The sequence below is a fragment of the Erythranthe guttata genome, chromosome 11 (assembly GCF_056151865.1).
Source record: "Erythranthe guttata isolate IM_541 chromosome 11, IM_541, whole genome shotgun sequence".
Classification (NCBI taxonomy): domain Eukaryota; kingdom Viridiplantae; phylum Streptophyta; class Magnoliopsida; order Lamiales; family Phrymaceae; genus Erythranthe; species Erythranthe guttata.
Window position 1 is genome coordinate 9163571 of NC_142543.1, and position 18697 is coordinate 9182267.

General features: G+C 34.0%; 1 protein-coding gene, 2 long non-coding RNA genes and 1 pseudogene across 10 annotated transcripts in view; 1 reads left to right on the forward strand and 3 right to left on the reverse strand.

Moving 5' to 3' along the window:
• Positions 1 to 6271: 6271 nt before the first annotated feature.
• LOC105973365 (carboxyl-terminal-processing peptidase 3, chloroplastic-like) lies at positions 6272 to 11719 on the reverse strand (annotated as a pseudogene). Its single transcript, XR_016034348.1, has 14 exons — positions 11694 to 11719; positions 10907 to 11147; positions 10734 to 10815; positions 10408 to 10538; positions 10197 to 10306; positions 10000 to 10077; positions 9780 to 9868; positions 9493 to 9645; positions 9259 to 9387; positions 9089 to 9177; positions 8790 to 8841; positions 8606 to 8701; positions 8223 to 8267; positions 6272 to 8022 (listed from the first exon to the last, which is right to left on the reverse strand). The product of XR_016034348.1 is annotated as a carboxyl-terminal-processing peptidase 3, chloroplastic-like (transcript).
• Positions 6272 to 18697, reverse strand: part of LOC105973528 (uncharacterized) — a 43486-nt gene continuing 31060 nt past the window's right edge. Inside the window, exon 2 of the long non-coding RNA XR_016034532.1 lies at positions 6272 to 7596. This is a non-coding gene — a long non-coding RNA (uncharacterized LOC105973528). The remainder of the gene's footprint in view (positions 7597 to 18697) is intronic.
• LOC105973527 (plastoglobule-localized metallopeptidase 48, chloroplastic) lies at positions 11147 to 14697 on the forward strand. Of its 7 annotated transcripts, none has more exons than XM_088825770.1 (8): positions 11147 to 11735; positions 11871 to 12023; positions 12119 to 12176; positions 12375 to 12442; positions 12656 to 12835; positions 12903 to 13436; positions 13551 to 13644; positions 13728 to 14697. In XM_088825770.1, exons 2-6 carry the CDS (start codon positions 12015 to 12017, stop codon positions 13062 to 13064), a joined length of 477 nt encoding a protein of 158 aa, XP_088681896.1. In that variant the 5' UTR covers positions 11147 to 11735; positions 11871 to 12014; the 3' UTR covers positions 13065 to 13436; positions 13551 to 13644; positions 13728 to 14697. The 7 variants fall into 7 exon arrangements, with proteins under 7 accessions (XP_088681896.1, XP_088681895.1, XP_088681892.1 ...); XM_088825769.1 differs by having other exon boundaries at positions 11912 to 12023; XM_088825766.1 differs by having other exon boundaries at positions 11582 to 11735; positions 11912 to 12032.
• On the reverse strand, positions 16734 to 18578 carry LOC105973416 (uncharacterized). Its single transcript, XR_001174231.2, has 2 exons — positions 17892 to 18578; positions 16734 to 16934 (listed from the first exon to the last, which is right to left on the reverse strand). It is a non-coding gene; the product is annotated as an uncharacterized LOC105973416 (long non-coding RNA).

Consider the following 18697-nt stretch of genomic DNA (forward strand, 5'->3'; position numbering starts at 1 on the left):
TTGGTATTTAAATAGGGCAGAAAAAAAGCAAAAAGAAAGACATAAAAAAAAAGGGGACGATCCCCATATATATGTACTTATATATATATATATATACTAGTGTAGAGCACCGCGCAATGGGCGGTGCCGGGTGCCTCGGGTGAATACAAGAACTTATCGTATTATGTTTTTCGATATACTTTCATAAATCGATTTTTAGGCTGCATCTTTTTTTATCTTTTTTTTTACGATTAGGTAAAATTTTGGTGGAGCGACTGGGAAGATGGAGTAAGTATAGGGGTGATTCTTCAATTTTCAAAACTGTGTCGGACGGGAGGTGGATTTGTTGTCTTAAATATCAACAAATCGATCAAATTTTACGATTTACGATTTATGAAAACTTTAAAGGTATTATATTATTTATGATAAACTTGTGATAATAAATGTGGCGAATATTTTGGATATTGAAATCAAATTTGTAATTAGGGTGGAGCGGCTAGGAATATGGAGTAAGTATAGGGGTGATTCTTCAATCTTCCCAACTGTTTCAGCCAGAGATGTGGATTTTCGGAAATTACAACTTGATTTCCACTTGGGGGCATTTCCGGTTTAAATACTTTAAAATGGTATATAATATAGGGACCAAAATAGTAATTATAACACGTTTATTATAAATAATATAATAAATTATTGTTTTCTTAAATCGTAAATCGTAAATCGTAAAATTTGATCGTTTTGTCGATATTTAAGATTTATTTTAACATTTGAATCGACTTAGGTATGAATAATTGAATCGTAAGATTTGAATCGTAAATCAAAAGATTTTAAACTCGGTATTGTGAATTTTCGTAAATTCGCAATACCGAGTTTAAAATCTTTCGCATATTGCAAGAGAGATCCACTTTGGGGTTAAATCTGCAATTTGGGCGGAGCGGCTGGGAATATGGAGTAAGTATATGGGTGATTCTGCAATTTTCAAAACTATTTCGGCCAGGGAGGTGGATTTCCAGAAATTACAAATTGACCCCAACTTGGGGTGAATTTCTTGTTTAAGGACCAAATTAAAAAAAAATGTATGTAATATATAGGGACCAAAAATCGTAAAATTTGATCGATTAGTTGATATTTAAGATTGATTTTAACATTTGGATCGGCATAGATAAGAATGAATTGAATCGTAAATCATAAGATTGTATGCTCGTTATTACGAATTTTCGTAAATGTGGCGGATATTTTGGATATTGAAAGAGAGATCCACTCTTTGGGGTCAAATTTGCAATTTCAGCGAGGGAGGTGGATTTTCGGAAATTACAAATTGACCTCCACTTGGGGGCATTTTCGGTTGAAAGGCCGATATTAAAAATGGTATATAATATATGGACCAAATCTGTAATTATAACATGTTTATTATATATAATATAATAAATTAAAGTTTTCTTCAATTGTAAATTGTACAATTTGATCGTTTTGTCGATATTTAAGATTTATTTTAATATTTGAATCGACTTAGGTATGAATAAATTGAATCGTAAGATTTGAATCGTAAATCATAAGATTCTAAACTCGGTAATGCGAATTTTCGTAAATGAGTCACACGCGATTATAGCTAAGGAGGACTTGAAACATACTGCGTTGGTGGCGGATATTTAAGATATTGCAAGAGAGATCCACTTTGGGGTTAAATATGCAATTTGGGTGGATAGGCTGGGAAGACGGAGTAAGTATAGGGGTGATTCTGTAATTTTAAAAAATGTTTCGGCCAAGGAGGTGGATTTCCAAAAATTACAAATTGACCCCCACTTGGGGTGCATTTCTGGTTTAAGGACCAAAATTAAAAATAGGTATAATAATATAGGGACCAAAAATCGTAAAATTTGATCGATTTGTTGATATTAAAGATTTATTTTAACATTTGAATCAACATAGATATGAATGAATTGAATCGTAAGATTTGAATCGTAAATCATACGATTTTACGCTCGCTATTGCGAATTTTCATAAATGTGGCGGATATTTTGGATATTGAAAGAGAGATCCACTTTGGGATCAAATTTCCAATTTGGGTGGAGCGGTTAGGAAGATTGAGTAAGTATAGAGGTGATTATGCAATTTTCAGAACTGCTTCAGCTAGGGAGGTGGATTTTCGGAAATTACCAATTAACCTCCACTTGGGGGCATTTTCGGTTTTAGGACCAAAACTAAAAATGGGATATAATATAGGGACCAAAATAGTAATTATAACACATTAATTATAAATAATATAATAAATTATTGTTTTCTTAAATCGGAAATCGTAAAATTTGATCGTTTTGTCGATATTTAAGATTTATTTTAACATTTGAATCGACTTAAGTATGAATAATTGAATCGTAAGATTTGAATCGTAAATCATAAGATTTTATACTCGGTATTGCGAGTTTTCGTAAATGAGTCACCTGCGATTATAGTTGAGGAGTCGAAGCATACTGCGTTGGTGGCAGATATTTCGGATATTGCAAGAGAGATCCACTTTGGTGTTAAATTTGCTATTTGGGTGAAACGACTGGGATAATGGAATAAGTATAGCGGTGATTCTGAAATTTCCAAAATTGTTTCAGTCAAGGAAGTGGATTTCCAGAAATTACAAATTGACCCCCACTTGGGGTGCATTTCTTGTTTAAGGACAAAAATTAAAAAAAAAAATGTATGTAATATAGGGGACCAAAAATCGTAAAATTTGATAAATTTGTTGATAGTTAAGATTTATTTGAACATTTGAATCGACATAGATATGAGTGAATTGAATCTTAAGATTTGAATCGTAAATCATAAGATTGTTTGCTCGTTATTGCGAATTTTAGTAGATGTGACGGATATTTTGGATAGTGAAAGAGGGATCCACTCTTTGGAGTCAAATATGCAATTTGGGTGTAGCGGTTAGGAAGATGGAGTAAGTATAGGGTTGATTCTGCAATCTTCACAACTATTTCAGCCAGGGAGGTGGATTTTCAGAAATTACAAATTAACCTCCACTTGGGGGGCATTTCCGGTTTAAGGACCAAAATTATAAATGGTATATACTATAGGGATCAAATATGTAATTATCGCAAGTTCATTATAAATAATATAATAAATTAAAATTTTCTTAAATTGTAATTCGTAAAATCTGATCGTTTTGTTGATATTTAAAATTTATTTTAACTTTTGAATCGACTTAAGTATGAACATACTGAATCGTAAGATTTGAATCGTAAATCATAAGATTTTAAACTCGGTATTGCGAATTTTTGTAAATGAGTCACACACGGTTATAACTGAGGACGAGTCGAAGCATACTGCGTTGGTGGCTGATATTGCAAGAGAGATCCAATTTGGAGTCAAATTTGCAATTTGGGTAGTGCGGCTGGGAAGATGGAGTAAGTATATAAGTGATTCCGCAATTTTCAAAAATGTTTCAGCCAGGGAGGTGCACTTCCAAAAATTACAAATTGACCCCCACTTGGGGTTCATTTTTGGTTTAAGGATAAAAAAAAAAAGGTTTAATAATATAGGGACCAAAAATTGTAAAATCTGATCAATTTGTTGATAGTTAAGATTTATTTGAACATTTGAATCAATATAGATATGAATGAATTGAATCGTAAGATTTGAATCGTAAATCATAAGATTGTATGCTCGTTATTGCGAATTTTAGTAAATGTGACGGATATTTTGGATAGTGAAAGAGAGATCCACTCTTTGGAGTCAAATATGCAATTTGGGTGTAGCGGTTAGGAAGATGGAGTAAGTATAGAGATGATTCTGCAATCTTCACAACTATTTCAGCCAGGGAGGTGGATTTTCGGAAATTACAAATTAACCTCCACTTGGGTGGCATTTCCGGTTTAAGGACCAAAATTATAAATGGTATATAATATAGGGATCAAAACTGTAATCATCACAAGTTTATTAAAATTAATATAATAAATTAAAGTTTTCTTATATCTTAAATCGTAATTTGATAGTTTTGTTGATATTTAAGATTTATTTTAACTTTTGAATCGACTTGGGTATGAAGGGATTGAATCGTAAGATTTGAATCGTAAATCATAAGATTTTAAACTCAGTATTGTGAAATTTCGTAAATGAGTCACAAACGATTATAGCTGAGGAGGAGTAGAAACATACTGCCTTGGTGGCGGATATTTCAGATATTGCAAGAGAGATCCACATAGGGGTTAAATTTGCAATTTAGGTGGAGTGGCTGGGAAGATGGAGTGAGTATAGGGGTGATTCTGCAATTTTCAAAATTATTTCAGCCAGGAGGGTGGATTTCAAAAAATTACAAATTGACCCCCACTTGGGGTGCATTTCTATTTTACAGAACAAAATTAAAAAAAAAAATGGTTTAATAATATAGGGACCAAAAATTGTAAAATTTGATCGATTTGTTGATATTTAAGATTTATTTTAACATTTGAATCGACATAGATATGATTGAATTGAATCGTAAAATTTGAATCGTAAATCATAAGATTTTATGCTCGTTGTTGCGAATTTTCGTAAATGTGGCGGATATTTTGGATAGTGAAAGAGAGATCCACTTTGGCCTCAAATTTGCAATTTGGGTGGAGCGGAAAATAGAGTAAGTATAGGGGTGATTCTGCAATCTTCACAACTATTTAAGCTAGGGAGGTGGATTTTCGAAAATTACAAATTAACCTCCACTTGGGGGGGGGGGGGGGGGGGGCATTTCTGGTTTAAGGACAAAAAAAAAAAAATGTATTTAATATAGGGACCAAAACTGTAATTATCATAAAAATAATATAATAAATTAAAGTTTTCTTAAATCGTAAATCTTAAACTTTGATCGTTTTGTTCATATTTAAAATTTATTTTAACATTTCAATCGACTTAGGTATGAACAAATTGAATCGTAAGATTTGAATTGTAAATCATAAGATTTTAAACACGGTATTGCGAATTTGCATAAATGAGTCACACACGATTATAGTTGAGGAGTAGAAGCATACTGCGTTGGTGGCAGATATTTCAGATATTGCAAGAGAGATCCACTTTGGGGATAAATTTGCAATTGGGCTGGAGCGGCTGGGAAGATGAAGTAAGTATAGAGGTGTTAGAGTCAGGGAGGTGGATTTCCAAAAATTACAAATTGACCCCCATTTGGGGTGCATTTATAGTTTAAGGACCAGAATTAAAAAAAAATATATAATAATATGGGGACCAAAAATTGTAAAATTTAATCGATTTATTGATATTTAAGATTTATTTTAACATTTGAATCAACATAGATATGAATGAATTGAATCGTAAGATTTGAATCGTACACCATACGATTTTATGCTCGGTGTTGCGAATTTTCGTAAATGTGGCGGATATTTTGGATAGTGAAAGAGAGATCCACTTTGGGGTCAAATTTGCAATTTGGGTGGAGCGGTCAGGAAGATTGAGTAACTATAGGGGTGATTATGCAATTTTCAGAACTGCTTCAGCTAGGGAGGTGGATTTTCGGAAATTACCAATTGATCTCCACTTGGGGACATTTCCGGTTTTAGGACTAAAACTAAAAATGGTATATAATATATGGACCAAAATAATAATTATAACACGTTAATTATAAATAATATAATAAATTATTGTTTTCTTAAATCGTAAATCGTAAAATTTGATCGTTTTGTCGATATTTAAGATTTATTTTAACATTTGAATTGACTTAGGTGTGAATAATTAAATCGTAAGATTTGAATCGTAAATCATAAGATTTTAAACTCAGTATTGCGAATTTTCGTAAATGAGTTATGCGCAATTATAGTTGAGTCGAACCATACTGCGTTGGTGGCTGATATTTCGGTTATTACAAGAGAGATCTACTTTGGTGTTAAATTTGCTATTTGGGTGGAATGGATGGGAAGATGGAGTAAGTATAGCGGCAATTCTACAATTTTCAAAACTGTTTCAGTGGATTATCAGAAATTACAAATTGACCCCCACCTGGGGTGCATTTCTTGTTTAAGGATCAAATCTGTAATTATTCAAATTGTTACTCGGAAGCAGTACAAACCTAAAAACAAAACTTAAACGTACGCTACGAACATGATAGACGATTCAAAAAAAAAATTTATGCGACATACAATCAAATTTTTGGTTTTCAAATTTACCAAGAGGTATGAAAATACGAGAAAGATCGGATTACAAGTGTCGACATACATAAAGCTGTGAATACCTTCAAGTGCTTGAAATCTTCTTGTAATCTGATATATAGGAAATTGAAAAACAAGAAGAAAATAATAAATGGGAAAACAGAGAATGAATATGAGGTGAACGTGTGATTCCTCACCCGATTTTGTTGCATTCAAAAGTTCTGAAAATGCAATTATACGATCCAGGTTGCTTAAATTAAAGACCTAATAGCCCCAACTACGAAAACAAATATTCATAGAAGAGAGGGAGGGCTTTTTGCGATCGAGCAGCGATTTCATCCGCTTTCTTCAACAAAAGAAACAATCATAGAAGGAAATAGGGAAGGCCTTTTGAGATCGAGCAGCGATTCATCCACTTCCCTAAAGCACCAATATGCGCAGAGAAAATTGGAAAATATGAGAACACAAATCGAAAACTGCCGGAATTTATGCCTCGTGTGTCCAGTCGACGGAGGCCGGGAAATAAGGAGGTGGTGGAGAGAGGGAGCGAAAATTTTGAAGGATAATGTACAAGAAGTAAATCGTAAGGAAAAAATACAAATGAAGTCCAACGTCAAACGAAGTCGTCGGAAGCGCAAAGCTACTCGTTAGAGTGGCGCCGTCTACAGATGTGGACGAACTCAACTCCAGCTGAGAATTCACTCGGCCAAATAAAATCAGCTATAAGAAGTAAACTTCACTGGAAGACATCAATATAATTCTTGAAAAAGCGGCAAACCTGTATACGAACAGAGAGAGCAACAGCAAATCGAAGCCGAAACACCAAAAAAGGGCTAACCTGTAATTGAACATAGAAAACACGAAGAAAAAGAAAACAAAGGAAACAATGGCTGCGAATGAAGAAAGTAATAAAATTAGATTGGTTGAACACAAAAAAGAGAAAATTACAGGAAAATAGAAGAGAGTCACCTGCACCACGACTCAACCTTTGGAAGCCATAAGCAAAGAATCCCTTGCATAAGAGGCATCGTGCTGTTTCATCTCCTATATCTATGTGTAAGGGAACTAAAACTTAAACCCTAAATAGGTTTTATAAAGGTGTTGAAATCAAACAAATCCAAATGCTAGAAGAACACATTAACCAATTACATCGGTGTATATTCTGCAGATCATTTCAATATTATCATACCCTACTCACCATACCAGAACATTAATCATAAAGAAGTAAAACAAACTTTTACCTTTCCTCTCTTCTACCAGCAAATTTACTTAATTTTTTTTTCTCAAACGACTAAATGGCTATGTTCTCCCTTTCCTTCAGTTCTTCAAATTATCCCAACTTGCGTGAAAAGAAAAAAATATATATATATAGGCAGAAAAAATCCCCAAAATAAATGGAAAATGAAAAATTACCTCGTACCAAGACATATACAAATAAAACGCAAAACACACAGACGATTCAATCTGCTGTCCAGGCCTCACCTGACCGATCGCAAACCTTAAACAAAACGAATTTGAGCAAAAAGGTAAAGGCTGGTTTAAAAAAATATCTAAATATATTTTTGCTGAAAAAAAGAGAGTGCTTAAGTTGAAAAACCAATGAATGAATTTGAGTAGAAGGAGACGATAACAGTGAAAGTTAGGTTTTCTGTAATAGATAACTAATTGAATCCAAAAGGGGGAAAAAACAAAATTGGATTAAAGATAAGGAATAAAAGAAAAGGGAAAAGAAGGAGCAAGAACGTCGATCAAAGACCTCTCGAAAGAAAAATGAAGAGAAAAGACAGGAATTACGCAATTGGAGGAGACAAATATACACAGATGACGATGACATAGCACGAAATTGTTAAATTGGACAAACCTACTTCGAATTCCAAGTAAATAATGTCTCCAAGTTTGTTGATACCTTCAAATCCATGTTGACCTGTACATTAGGAAAATCCTCGTTAAAGAAATAAAATTTCCGAATATTATTTTATAATTGAAAAAAAGAATCCCAAATCTTCAATATCTGTTCCAATCTGATGAAACATATATCACGAAGAATTAATACAACATCCAATAACGAAGACGGGTTTTTTTTTTTTTTAATAATTATTATTAATGCGCGGACAATGACCTCACCTTCCCAATCTTTTCAGGCTCACCGAAGCAATCTAAGTAGTCATCCTGAACAGATATGTCAAAAGTATAAAAATGATGAAGTTTGTTAAAAACAAGTTAGTTGCGCAGACATCTCTCGTGCATGCAAAAACTAACACATGTACATACATTCAAGTAACCACATAAAAATTCGAAAACAGTTGAAAGATTCAAACAAGTCGCACAGAAAATACGAAAAATGTCCTGCAAGAAAACTGTGAAAGAAAGATAAATCCTGATCATCTTGATATGTAAGTAACTGTATTAATGGCTTTCACAGGTTTGGTTAACTAATGAAAACCAGAGATTGCATAACCTATTTTCTTAATGATTTTCCGACACAGAAATGTGGCAGACAAACTCACCTGTACTTGAAAGTAGATTCCCATATCAATAAGCACGTTTTGCACGGTTACATGGTTGTCTAGGTCCTCACCAGCCATGAGCAATGCGCATGCAACCTATAAAAATATAAGAAATTTAAAACTGAAACACTGTTCGTCTTTTGATAAAGGTTAATTAAGCGAAATTACAACATATCCCACTGACTGGAAGGTAAAATGAGTAGTAGGCAGTCTTGTACTGAACAATGCGGCGGTGACTGCAGAAATCAAACCAGAAAATCTTAAAGACCAAAAAAAGACGAGAAGGAAAATAAGTCTAAATGTTGGAAACTGTTATAATTGGTTCGGCATACTACAGCAGGCTTGAAATCGTTCAAAGGGCTTGGTTTATGGAAGGACCGGACTTGATAATTAAGGTAGTGCTGATCTAAGTAGTTATTTTGTAACTTTATTTAGACTATCTTTTTTTTTTCAATGTCAGAAGTTTGAGTATTATATACTCACAGTGGTAATGAGTATTTTGACAAATCCTTTTCTCCTTCATTAGTGGTAATTAAATCTATCATCTGTCCTGAGGCAGTTTGAAATTCAACCTGAAAACAGGGCAAATATTGAATTCAACAATTGCAAACAAATATTTTTGTTGGATCATCATAACTGAGTAGTTAATTTACCTCATTGAACAAATCAAGCAGATCCACATAAAAGAGACTTACTGGATTGTTTCTAAGATCCAATATGTATGATTGAACACCTTGACTCTCCACCTCATGAACCGTATTCTCCATCTCCAATGCTGCGGTCTATATAACACGATCGAAATTACCTTTTTACCCTCGTTCGTCAATAATACGGCTAAATTCTATCGATTTTCATGAGTTGAAAAAATGCTCGAGAAAATGAAATACCTGAGAAAAAGTTGCTAATTTCACATATCCCGTCTTCGATAAATGTCCGTCTGGCAATTTGTGAGGAATTATAGCACTCGATATCGGTGAAAGCTTGATTACTTCACGGGGTATATTAACCTCTCTGATATAAGAACTCCCGAAGTCATCAACCTGGATAAACATAAATGCACCAATGAAGTTCAAAATTAATTAACCAGCTTTCACAATCGACATTTACAATTATATTAAAAAAAATTATTCGAAAAACAGTATTTATTTTTTAAATGCAAGTGAAGTGTTCTTACAGTGTGAACTTTTACTGTAACAGTTGTTCCGACATGTCCCCTGAGCTTTTGTGCAGCTGCTTCACTTGCCACTCAGTCGAGTCTTTTACCTATTATGCACCACAAAAAAAAAAAAAAAAAATCATCAAACCGATTATTAGAAATTTTGTTTATTATTTTTTATTAAAACTATTCATCAATAAACTATTGTTCTAGTTTATTAAGTACTAATGTAAATTACCATTTATTTCCATTAGCTCATCTCCTTCGCGTATACCAGCTCTCGCAGCTGGGCTATTCTTTATGCACGATAAAACAACTTGAAATAAAGTAAAATAGAAAATTACATGCCAATCTTGGGAAAAAAAAAACTTCATAATTAACCAAAAAAATAAAGCAAATCAATATTCGATATTATAATTTATAAAAAAAAAGTACGGAAATGCGTAAAGTCAACCCACCACGTGTACTGTCTGCGGTTGAACGTTGATAAATAAGCCGACACCTTGCAAATTTCCGTCGCTTCCTATTCTAAAACTTTGATATTCCTGCATGTAACAAATATATACACACAGCCCATTAATGTACGAAAAATGGATCATAAGTAAAATTTGAAATAATTAATTAATTAAGACAAGAAAAAAAATACCTTACGACTGATTATGTGCGTAAAAGGATCTGTAACAGTCGAAAGCATCCCTTTAATTTTATTATACGCAGCATCTTCTGATGTAAGTGGAAACATTTCGACCATCGTTTGTTGTAATTTTAAGTCCTAATCTGTAAAACATAAGTCCCCTTCGAATTATTAGTTCATTGATTCGGACAAGGATAAAACCGATAAACGACAAACACGAAGCTCTCATCCTAATGTTGGCAACTATTGATTCAAGAACACAACTACATTCATTTTCAAAACTTGAAAAACTAATCAAACGAAAGAAGTTCAACGAGGGGCATTTTGGTCTTTCTTACCCTGATGATTGAAAGTTGGATCCACAAAGGTTTCTCTAATCAAACCCCATGCCTCCACAAGTGTTCTTTGTACAGTATTTACCTGTTTCAAAACAGAGGTAAGAGTCTGATTAAAATAATATTTAGTAATATGAAATAAATAAATAAATAACTTCTTTTTTTTTAAATATTACCTCACGGTTGTGAGAAACAGGAAAAGTTACAGTCAGTGATTCAGCAAACGCCGGCGAATCACAGAACAACGACACGGCGGCGGCGAAACCGAGCAATCCTCGGCCGACCCTTTTAATCAAATCTTTGTTTTCAGCTGTAAAATATTGATTATCGGCTTGTGGGCAGATGTTCTTATTACAGAAAACGAGGTTCGGAGAAAGATGATTCTTGTTTCTTCTCCGGCTGTTGAGACTCGATAATCTGAAAGAAGAGAAGAGATTTGAGTGGAATTTGGAGAGCAGTGAGATATTCGACAAGGCGGAATCGAGATTAATTCAGTTGCTAATTGAAACACAATCAGGGAAAAAATTCAAACGGGAAAATGAAAAGAACAAAAGGAGTATATTACCTTCACAAAAGAGAGTATCGGACAAAGGGGCGGATGCACAAGAAATAACGAATCACAATTTTGGATGAGGATGAAAATGGGAGAAAATTGAGGTTTTGGATGTGGACGAAAATGGGTGAAGTGCAATTGGTTTGTGTAAATCCTTTCCGCCTCGGACTCGATTCTTTCCCATCTTTTTGCTCTAATTGTTTTTCCTCCTAATAAAGCTCTGTGGTGATCTTTGCTCTCGTCCCCTTCTCCGGCCGTCCAAACTCATGGCCGTGTTGTGCTGCTATTTTTCTTTTAAATTTCACAGCGTAGAAGTTCAAGTGGGTAGGTAGTACCTACATGGGTTTTCTGCATTTTCTGAACAAGCTTCGATCTTTTCTCTTGGCATTCAATCGGTTTCAAGATTCAACCTTTTTTCCGATTCTTGGATAACCATTTGGTTACTGTCACAGGTTAGGACACTAAATTTACTTATTTACCGATTCTTTCAACTTCCTTTCATAAATTAATGCAAAACTCATGTTAGGCGAACTGATTCTAATTACGTATCTATCTTGTCTGTGCTTTTTTCTTTTGTTTTCGTTTAGGGTTTTTGTAGTTCTGATTCTAATTTGGTGGGTCAGTTCAGATTTGCAAATTGCGCCGTAAAAGGGGCTTGAAGACTGTGTTTATTAGAGGAGGGTCTGGTGGTTCTGTTAATTCCGGGCATTCCGGGCCTAGCGCAAATATTCATGGCTCCGGTAGTGGTGGTGTGATGCACTAATGGTTTTCTATTTTTAGTTGATAATCAATTATTTTTGTAAATTCATTTTTCTATGTTTTTATGCGATCGCAGAATACGTTGATTTTGAGAGCGATTCCGGGGTTAAATGAAATCAGAAAGGCTTTATTAGGTAATTCAATTAATTTATCTTTTAAAAAATTATTGGTTTAAAATAGTGTCTCCCTGATTTATTGGGAATTTAGTTTGAAATATGAGGAGGTACTAAGCTATTTCTGATGATTATCTTATTCTGCTGTTTGAAAATTTCGCTTCTGAAGTAAATTCTGAGTGATCGTTTGTTCTTCAGCTAACGATAATTTGGTTGTAGGAACTGTTGCTGAGCAAGTCATGCTTCTGGAGAATATAGGGACATCTGTTCTTGTTTCTGGAAATCAGGTTTAGTACACGATACAAGCTCTTAATTCGTTCTGTTTATACTAATATTTTCGTATCAAATTATGGATGCATTAAATGTTTGAACTTCTGTTTTATGATACCTCTGGGAGTCTGAGTACTGTGTAAATATATTTATTTTTTGATTCAATTTGCGGCAATTGTTATATTCTTTTAGATATTACTCGTATAACTGTGTCTGTTTTGTTTGTATAGCTCCCTGAACTTCATGCATTGATGGTAGAGGCTGCCAGTATACTGAACATTGACACGCCCGACTTATATTTGCGCCAAAGTCCTGTGTCTAATGCATATACTTTGGCTATCAGTGGGAAAAAGCCATTTGTTGTCGTTCATACAAGCTTAGTGGAGCTTTTGTCAAGAAAGGAATTGCAGGTACTAAACCTTACTTCTGGTAGTGCTTGAGTTGTACTTTAACCTTTACTTGTTGTATCACATACAAGCTGTTTTGGCACATGAATTGGGTCATCTGAAGTGTGACCACGGTTTATGGCTCACGTACGCTAATATTCTTACTCTTGGAGCATATTCTATACCCGGTAAGATCTTGTTTTTCGTTGGTCGGCCTGAGTCAGTTCTACAATTATGGTTGGGGGTTGTTTAGTGTTTGTTCTATTAGACAACAAATATCGTATTTTTACAGAAATTTTGGACTGATATACGTTTATCGTTTTTCGTTGGGGATTTTTACAGAAATTTTGGACTGATATACGTTTATCTTTGGATGTCTGTAATTTTAAATTTGTATTACAATTCTAGATTGAAATTTTTGAACACTTTTGTCTCCTCATTTGATGTAGAATGCACAAGAGAATTTCCAAACGGGAGAAAAGAGGCACGAAGAAAGCGCAAGTATTTATTATCTTTTACAGCATTATGTTATTTTATTTTTTCCATTTTACGTGATACTTGTGGTTCCTTCATTACATTTTTGCAGCCCATTATTTTGTATTGACCTGTTTGCCTAAAAGGATTGGTATGACGTTAATGCCTCATCTGTTGTTTATAATTATTCGGTTTTTTTATCATATGAGGTTGGTTTTTTTTTTTTTTTTTTTAATTATTTGTGGGATAGTCAACACTTGTTCAGCTTGATGCAGGTGCTTTTGTTTGTTGTCTTTCTGGAATGAAAATTCAGCACGAGTCATTTGAGCAACAGATGTTTTGTTCTATTAAGTATCTCGGTATACATATCTTATCAAGTTCAATTGAATTTATTTCAGTAAACTTTTGCTAATTTCTGATGTTTTTGTGTTCAATGCAAAAGAACCAGCAGCTGACGGGTGAGTAGGAACAAGGTAAGTGAAAAGTTGTGTGGATGATCAACTGCTTTGGCGTTTGTGCAGTGTGATGTTATTTTTTGAAACTTGGTCTTCCTATCGTAAATTATATCTATTTTGTAAGCATGCTCCTTATCTCATGTTTTTGGTTTTTGTTTCGGTTTCGGTTTTAGTTTAGGCGATGTTATGTGATTTGTAGATTGGTTCAACTTCGGTGTTGTTTAGAAGCGAACATATGTTTTGGGCTCTGTGTTTCATGTCTACTTAAATTTATGATTTTGTTGGATGCCATATATGCCTTCTTTTTAATATGTTACTTGCATAAATATACACTGAAAGTTGTTTTTGTTTTGTAAGCATGCTCCTCATCTCATGGTTTCGGTTTCGGTTTAGGTTCGTTTTTGGTTTAGGTTCATTTTCGGTTTCGGTTTTGGGAAATTGAATTGCTTTTCACCTGTTGCCCGTGGTTTCTCCCTTCCCCTTTTCTTCTTTTCATTTTCATTATATATATTAAAGGATTTGCAGTTTTGAGTTCTTTTGTGTGTGTTACGTCTATGATGGATTTTCGTATGTGTGTATGTATGCGGCATTTTCTGTGTGCATGCATATTACGTTGTCCTTGTCCAGTTACAGAGATTTGGAAATTGTCTGCTTTGCAGAATGGTCCATTACAAGACAAATTCCTGCAGTACCCCTTCACTAACTTCGTAGCTAAAAAAGGCCATAGATGTATTTATTTGTTTATTTCAATCATTAGGCCTACTGTTTTCGTAAGTGTAGCTATTACCTACCGTTAATGTCATATACAATGGCGGCCTTCATTGACAAAAATAGAGTTTAGTGTAAACGAGGTAGCTTATTTCTCGTCCTTTTACAATTTATACCAAGCAATTTGGGTATTGTAAAATTGTCTTTATTTCTTAAAACCTCCAACACATTTGGAGTTTTTCTCTGTTACTCTTCTTTCTGATTTGGAAGACCACAGGTTGAATTAGCTTTCCATTTCGACTGGGTTATCTTCCTTCCTTTCGTTGCTTATATTTGTTTTCCATAAGCTTGCAGCTCCACTTTGTCCTCTACTTCATCTTTTAGGGTGTGCGGGGTATTAATTTTCTCAATTTATTTTGATCGAATTATTGCCGCTGTTTGTGGCACCACTTCTTTTCATCTGTGTATCATGTGCCTTATTGTCGATTTTAGTATACCCTTCCTTTAGTAGCTCTACCTTTATTTCCAGAAATACAAATTGGCCCTCACTTGGGGTATTACCGGTTTAAGGACCAAAATTTAAAACTATATATAATATACGGAACAAAACTGTAATTATCCCAAGTTTATTATAAATAATATAATAAATTAACGTTTTCTTAAATCGTAAATCATAAAATTTGATCGATTTGTTGATATTTAAGATTTATTATATCATTTGAATCAACCAACTTAGGTATGAACGAATTGAATCGTAAGATTTGAATCGTAAACCATAAGATTTTAAACAAGGTATTGCGAATTTGCGTAAATGAGTCACACTCGATTATAGCTGATGAGTAGAAGCATACTGCGTTGGTGGCGGATATTTCGGATATTGCAAGAGAGATCCACTTTGGGGTTAAATTTGCAGTTGGGCTGAAGCGGTTGGGAAGATGGAGTAAGTATAGGGGTGAATCTGCAATTTTCAAAACTGTTACAGAGGAAGGTGGATTTTCAAAAATTACAAATTGACCCCCACTTGGGGTGCATTTTTGGTTTAAGGGCCATAATTAAAAAAAGTATATAATAATATAGGGACCAAAAATCGTAAAATTTTATCGGTTAGTTGATATTTAAGATTTATTTAACATTTAAATCGACATATATATAAATGAATTGAATCGTAAGTCATAAGATTTTATGCTCCGTATTGTGAATTTTCATAAATGTGATATTTTGGATATTGAAAGAGAGATCCACTTTGTGGTCAAATTTGCATTTTCGGTGGAGCGGCTAGGATGATGGAGTAAGTATATGGGTGATTCTGCAATTTTCAGAACTGCTTCAGCTAGGGAGGTGGATTTTCGGAAATTACCAATTGACCTCCACCTGGGGCATTTCCGGTTTAAGGATTGATATTAAAAATGGTATATAATATATGGACTAAAATAGTAATTATAACACGTTTATTATAAATAATATAATAAATTATTGTTTCTTAAATCGTAAATCGTAATATTTGATCGTTTTGTCGATATTTAAGATTTATTTGAACATTTGAATCGACTTAGGTATGAATGAATTAAATCTTAAGATTTGAATCGTAAATTAAAAGAGTTTAAACTTGGTATTCCGAATTTTGGTAAATGAGTCATACGCAATTATAGTTGAGGAGTCGAAGCATACTGCGTTGATGGCGAATATTTCGGATATTACAAGAGAGATCTACTTTGGTGTTAAACCTGCTATTTGGGTGGAACGGCTGGGAAGATGGAGTAAGTATAGCGGCGATTCTGCAATTTTCAAAACTGTTTTAGTGGATTACCAGAAATTACAAATTGACCCCCACTTGGGGTGCATTTCTTGTTTAAGGACCAAAATTAAAAAAACAATGTATGTAATATAAGGACCAAATATGTAACTATCCCAAGTTTATTATAAATAATATAATAAATTAAAGTTCTCTTAAATCGTTACTCGTAAAATTTGATCAATTCTTTGATATTTAAGATTTATGTTAACATTTGAGTCGACTTAGGTATAAATGAATTGAATCGTAAGATTTGAATCGTAAATCATAAGATTTAAAGGTCAGTTTTTCGTAAATGAGTTACACGCAATTATAACTGAGGAGAAGTCAAAGCGTTGGTGGCGGATATTTCGGATTATTACAAGAGAGATCCACTTTGGGGTCAACCGCGCAAGACACGGTGCCCAGCCATCATATCAGCACGAGTCGATTGGTTATTTCGACAGGGTTGATGATGGAAATGCGCAATGTAATACTGTGTAATACCCAAAACTATGAAACAATTAGAAGCAAATTATTTACAAATGACTATTTGAATCCAACATAACTATTGTCGTTAAAAAATATAATCCTCTTTAGGCATTAAAAGAAGAGGAATTCCTCGCCAACATAATATATAAGTCTTGAGTGTAGCATGGATCAGCCAAAAAATTAGTACATCTCAAACATGGAAATCTCAAAGCTCCTTAGTAGTCTGCCAAGAAATTCCATTTATTTTTATTAATCTGCAGTTGAAATATCTACTTCAATGGACACCAATATACATAGAATTGGGATGCACATAACAAAATTTGAAGGAAAAATTTGGAAGAAGGCCTATGCGCATAAGAAGTAATTTGCCTATTTTCTTATAGCCTGAGACAAGCAAAGTATAGTTATAATAACCTCTAAGTAATCAACTTTTATTGGCAGTTAAATTGTCATAAATCAAGTGTTTTTCTATTTAATTATCAATTAACTAAAAATTACTCATACTCGTACAGAAAATACCAGATAAATAAGTGGTCAAGAAATAAGAAGAGTACATTTCTTTTGTGCATATTGATCAACTGGGGTAAAAAGAACAATTTAACAAATTCGTGAAAGAGTTGCAAACACATGGATGCATTGAAATGATACTAACCATCAGCTGCAACAGCCCAATTGAAAACAGCACAAAAGCTATGAAAATGAATACTGGAAAAAGTATTACAAAAAACGATTGTGAATTATTTGGAGAAACAAAAAGAATCCCATTTGTCGTTAAAGGTGAACAAATCAGCAAAAACGCAGAATAAAAAGTAAGAACTAAACATTTAACTGCTTTCCACTAACGACACAGACATACCAGTAGGAAGAGAGCATAAATCAGCAGTTGACGAAACATGTTGAGCAACAGTCCAAAAGACATGACTGGGCTTTGGTTTTGTAACGCACAACAAGCCCTTGTTGCGGGCGGACTAAGAAAATATTTAATTGTAATGGAGAGGAAGAAAGAGAGACGTAACGTAAAATTGGTGGAAATTGAAACTAAAACCAACTGCAATGCATTTCATAAAATCGACACAATCAAAACTAAAACAAAAACAATTTCAAATTTAAATCCCCACTAGCATAAGACACTTGCAATGAAGAATCAAGAGTCAAGAATCAACCAAAACTTAACACTCACTTCTTCTGGCGACGACCACGTTTAGTCCCCCAACATTCGAGTGGCCAAATTGGGCACCCGCATCAGTTGCAAAATAGCAGCACAACACACCCATGAGTTTGGAATGCCGGAGAAGAGGACGAGAACGAAGATCACCACTGAGCTCTATTACGAGGAGAAACAATTAAAGCAAAAACATGTGAAAGAATTAAGGCACATACAGACCACTTCCCGCCGATCGAATCTTCGGATTCTTCTTGGTTGGTGGAGCTCTGGTGAAGTCACGGCGGAGGATAAAGAGCCCAAATTTCAATTGCGGCAACCTGCTCACGGCGCAAATTGGTGAAGTTGTTTTTGTTACAGATACGTGCACAACAATAAAGAAGAAGAAACCTTAGCTGAGGAAAACATAAGATAAGTTTGATTTGGTTATTTTCAATACCACAACTTTAGTCTAAAATTAATAACCATGTGTAATTAGTAATGTATACTCTCTGCAGGCTGAACACAGCCGCCTATGGGACAATGTTTGCGATTCGCACAAAACATACAAATGGCTAAAAAAAAGGCTTCAGGCAGAACCAACAACAGTCGAATGCATTTTACTGAATTTTTTCGTGAAGAATACATAATGAAATAATTTACGACACCTGTCATGTAACAGGGCATGGAGCACATAGAAAGATAAGGAAAATTCAAAAAACTTAAGTATATATATATAGGGACCAAAAATCGTAAAAATTGATCGATTTGTTGATATTTAAGATTTATTTTTACATTTGAATCGACATAGATATGAATGAATTGAATCGTAAGATTTGAATTGT

Bases quoted from the DNA above. Each gene is read 5' to 3' on its own strand.
- LOC105973527 (XM_088825766.1), top strand. The intron at 12,177-12,374 runs GTAATTCAATTA...ATTTGGTTGTAG, and splicing joins AATCAGAAAGGCTTTATTAG to GAACTGTTGCTGAGCAAGTC. The intron at 12,443-12,655 runs GTTTAGTACACG...TTGTTTGTATAG, and splicing joins TTCTTGTTTCTGGAAATCAG to CTCCCTGAACTTCATGCATT.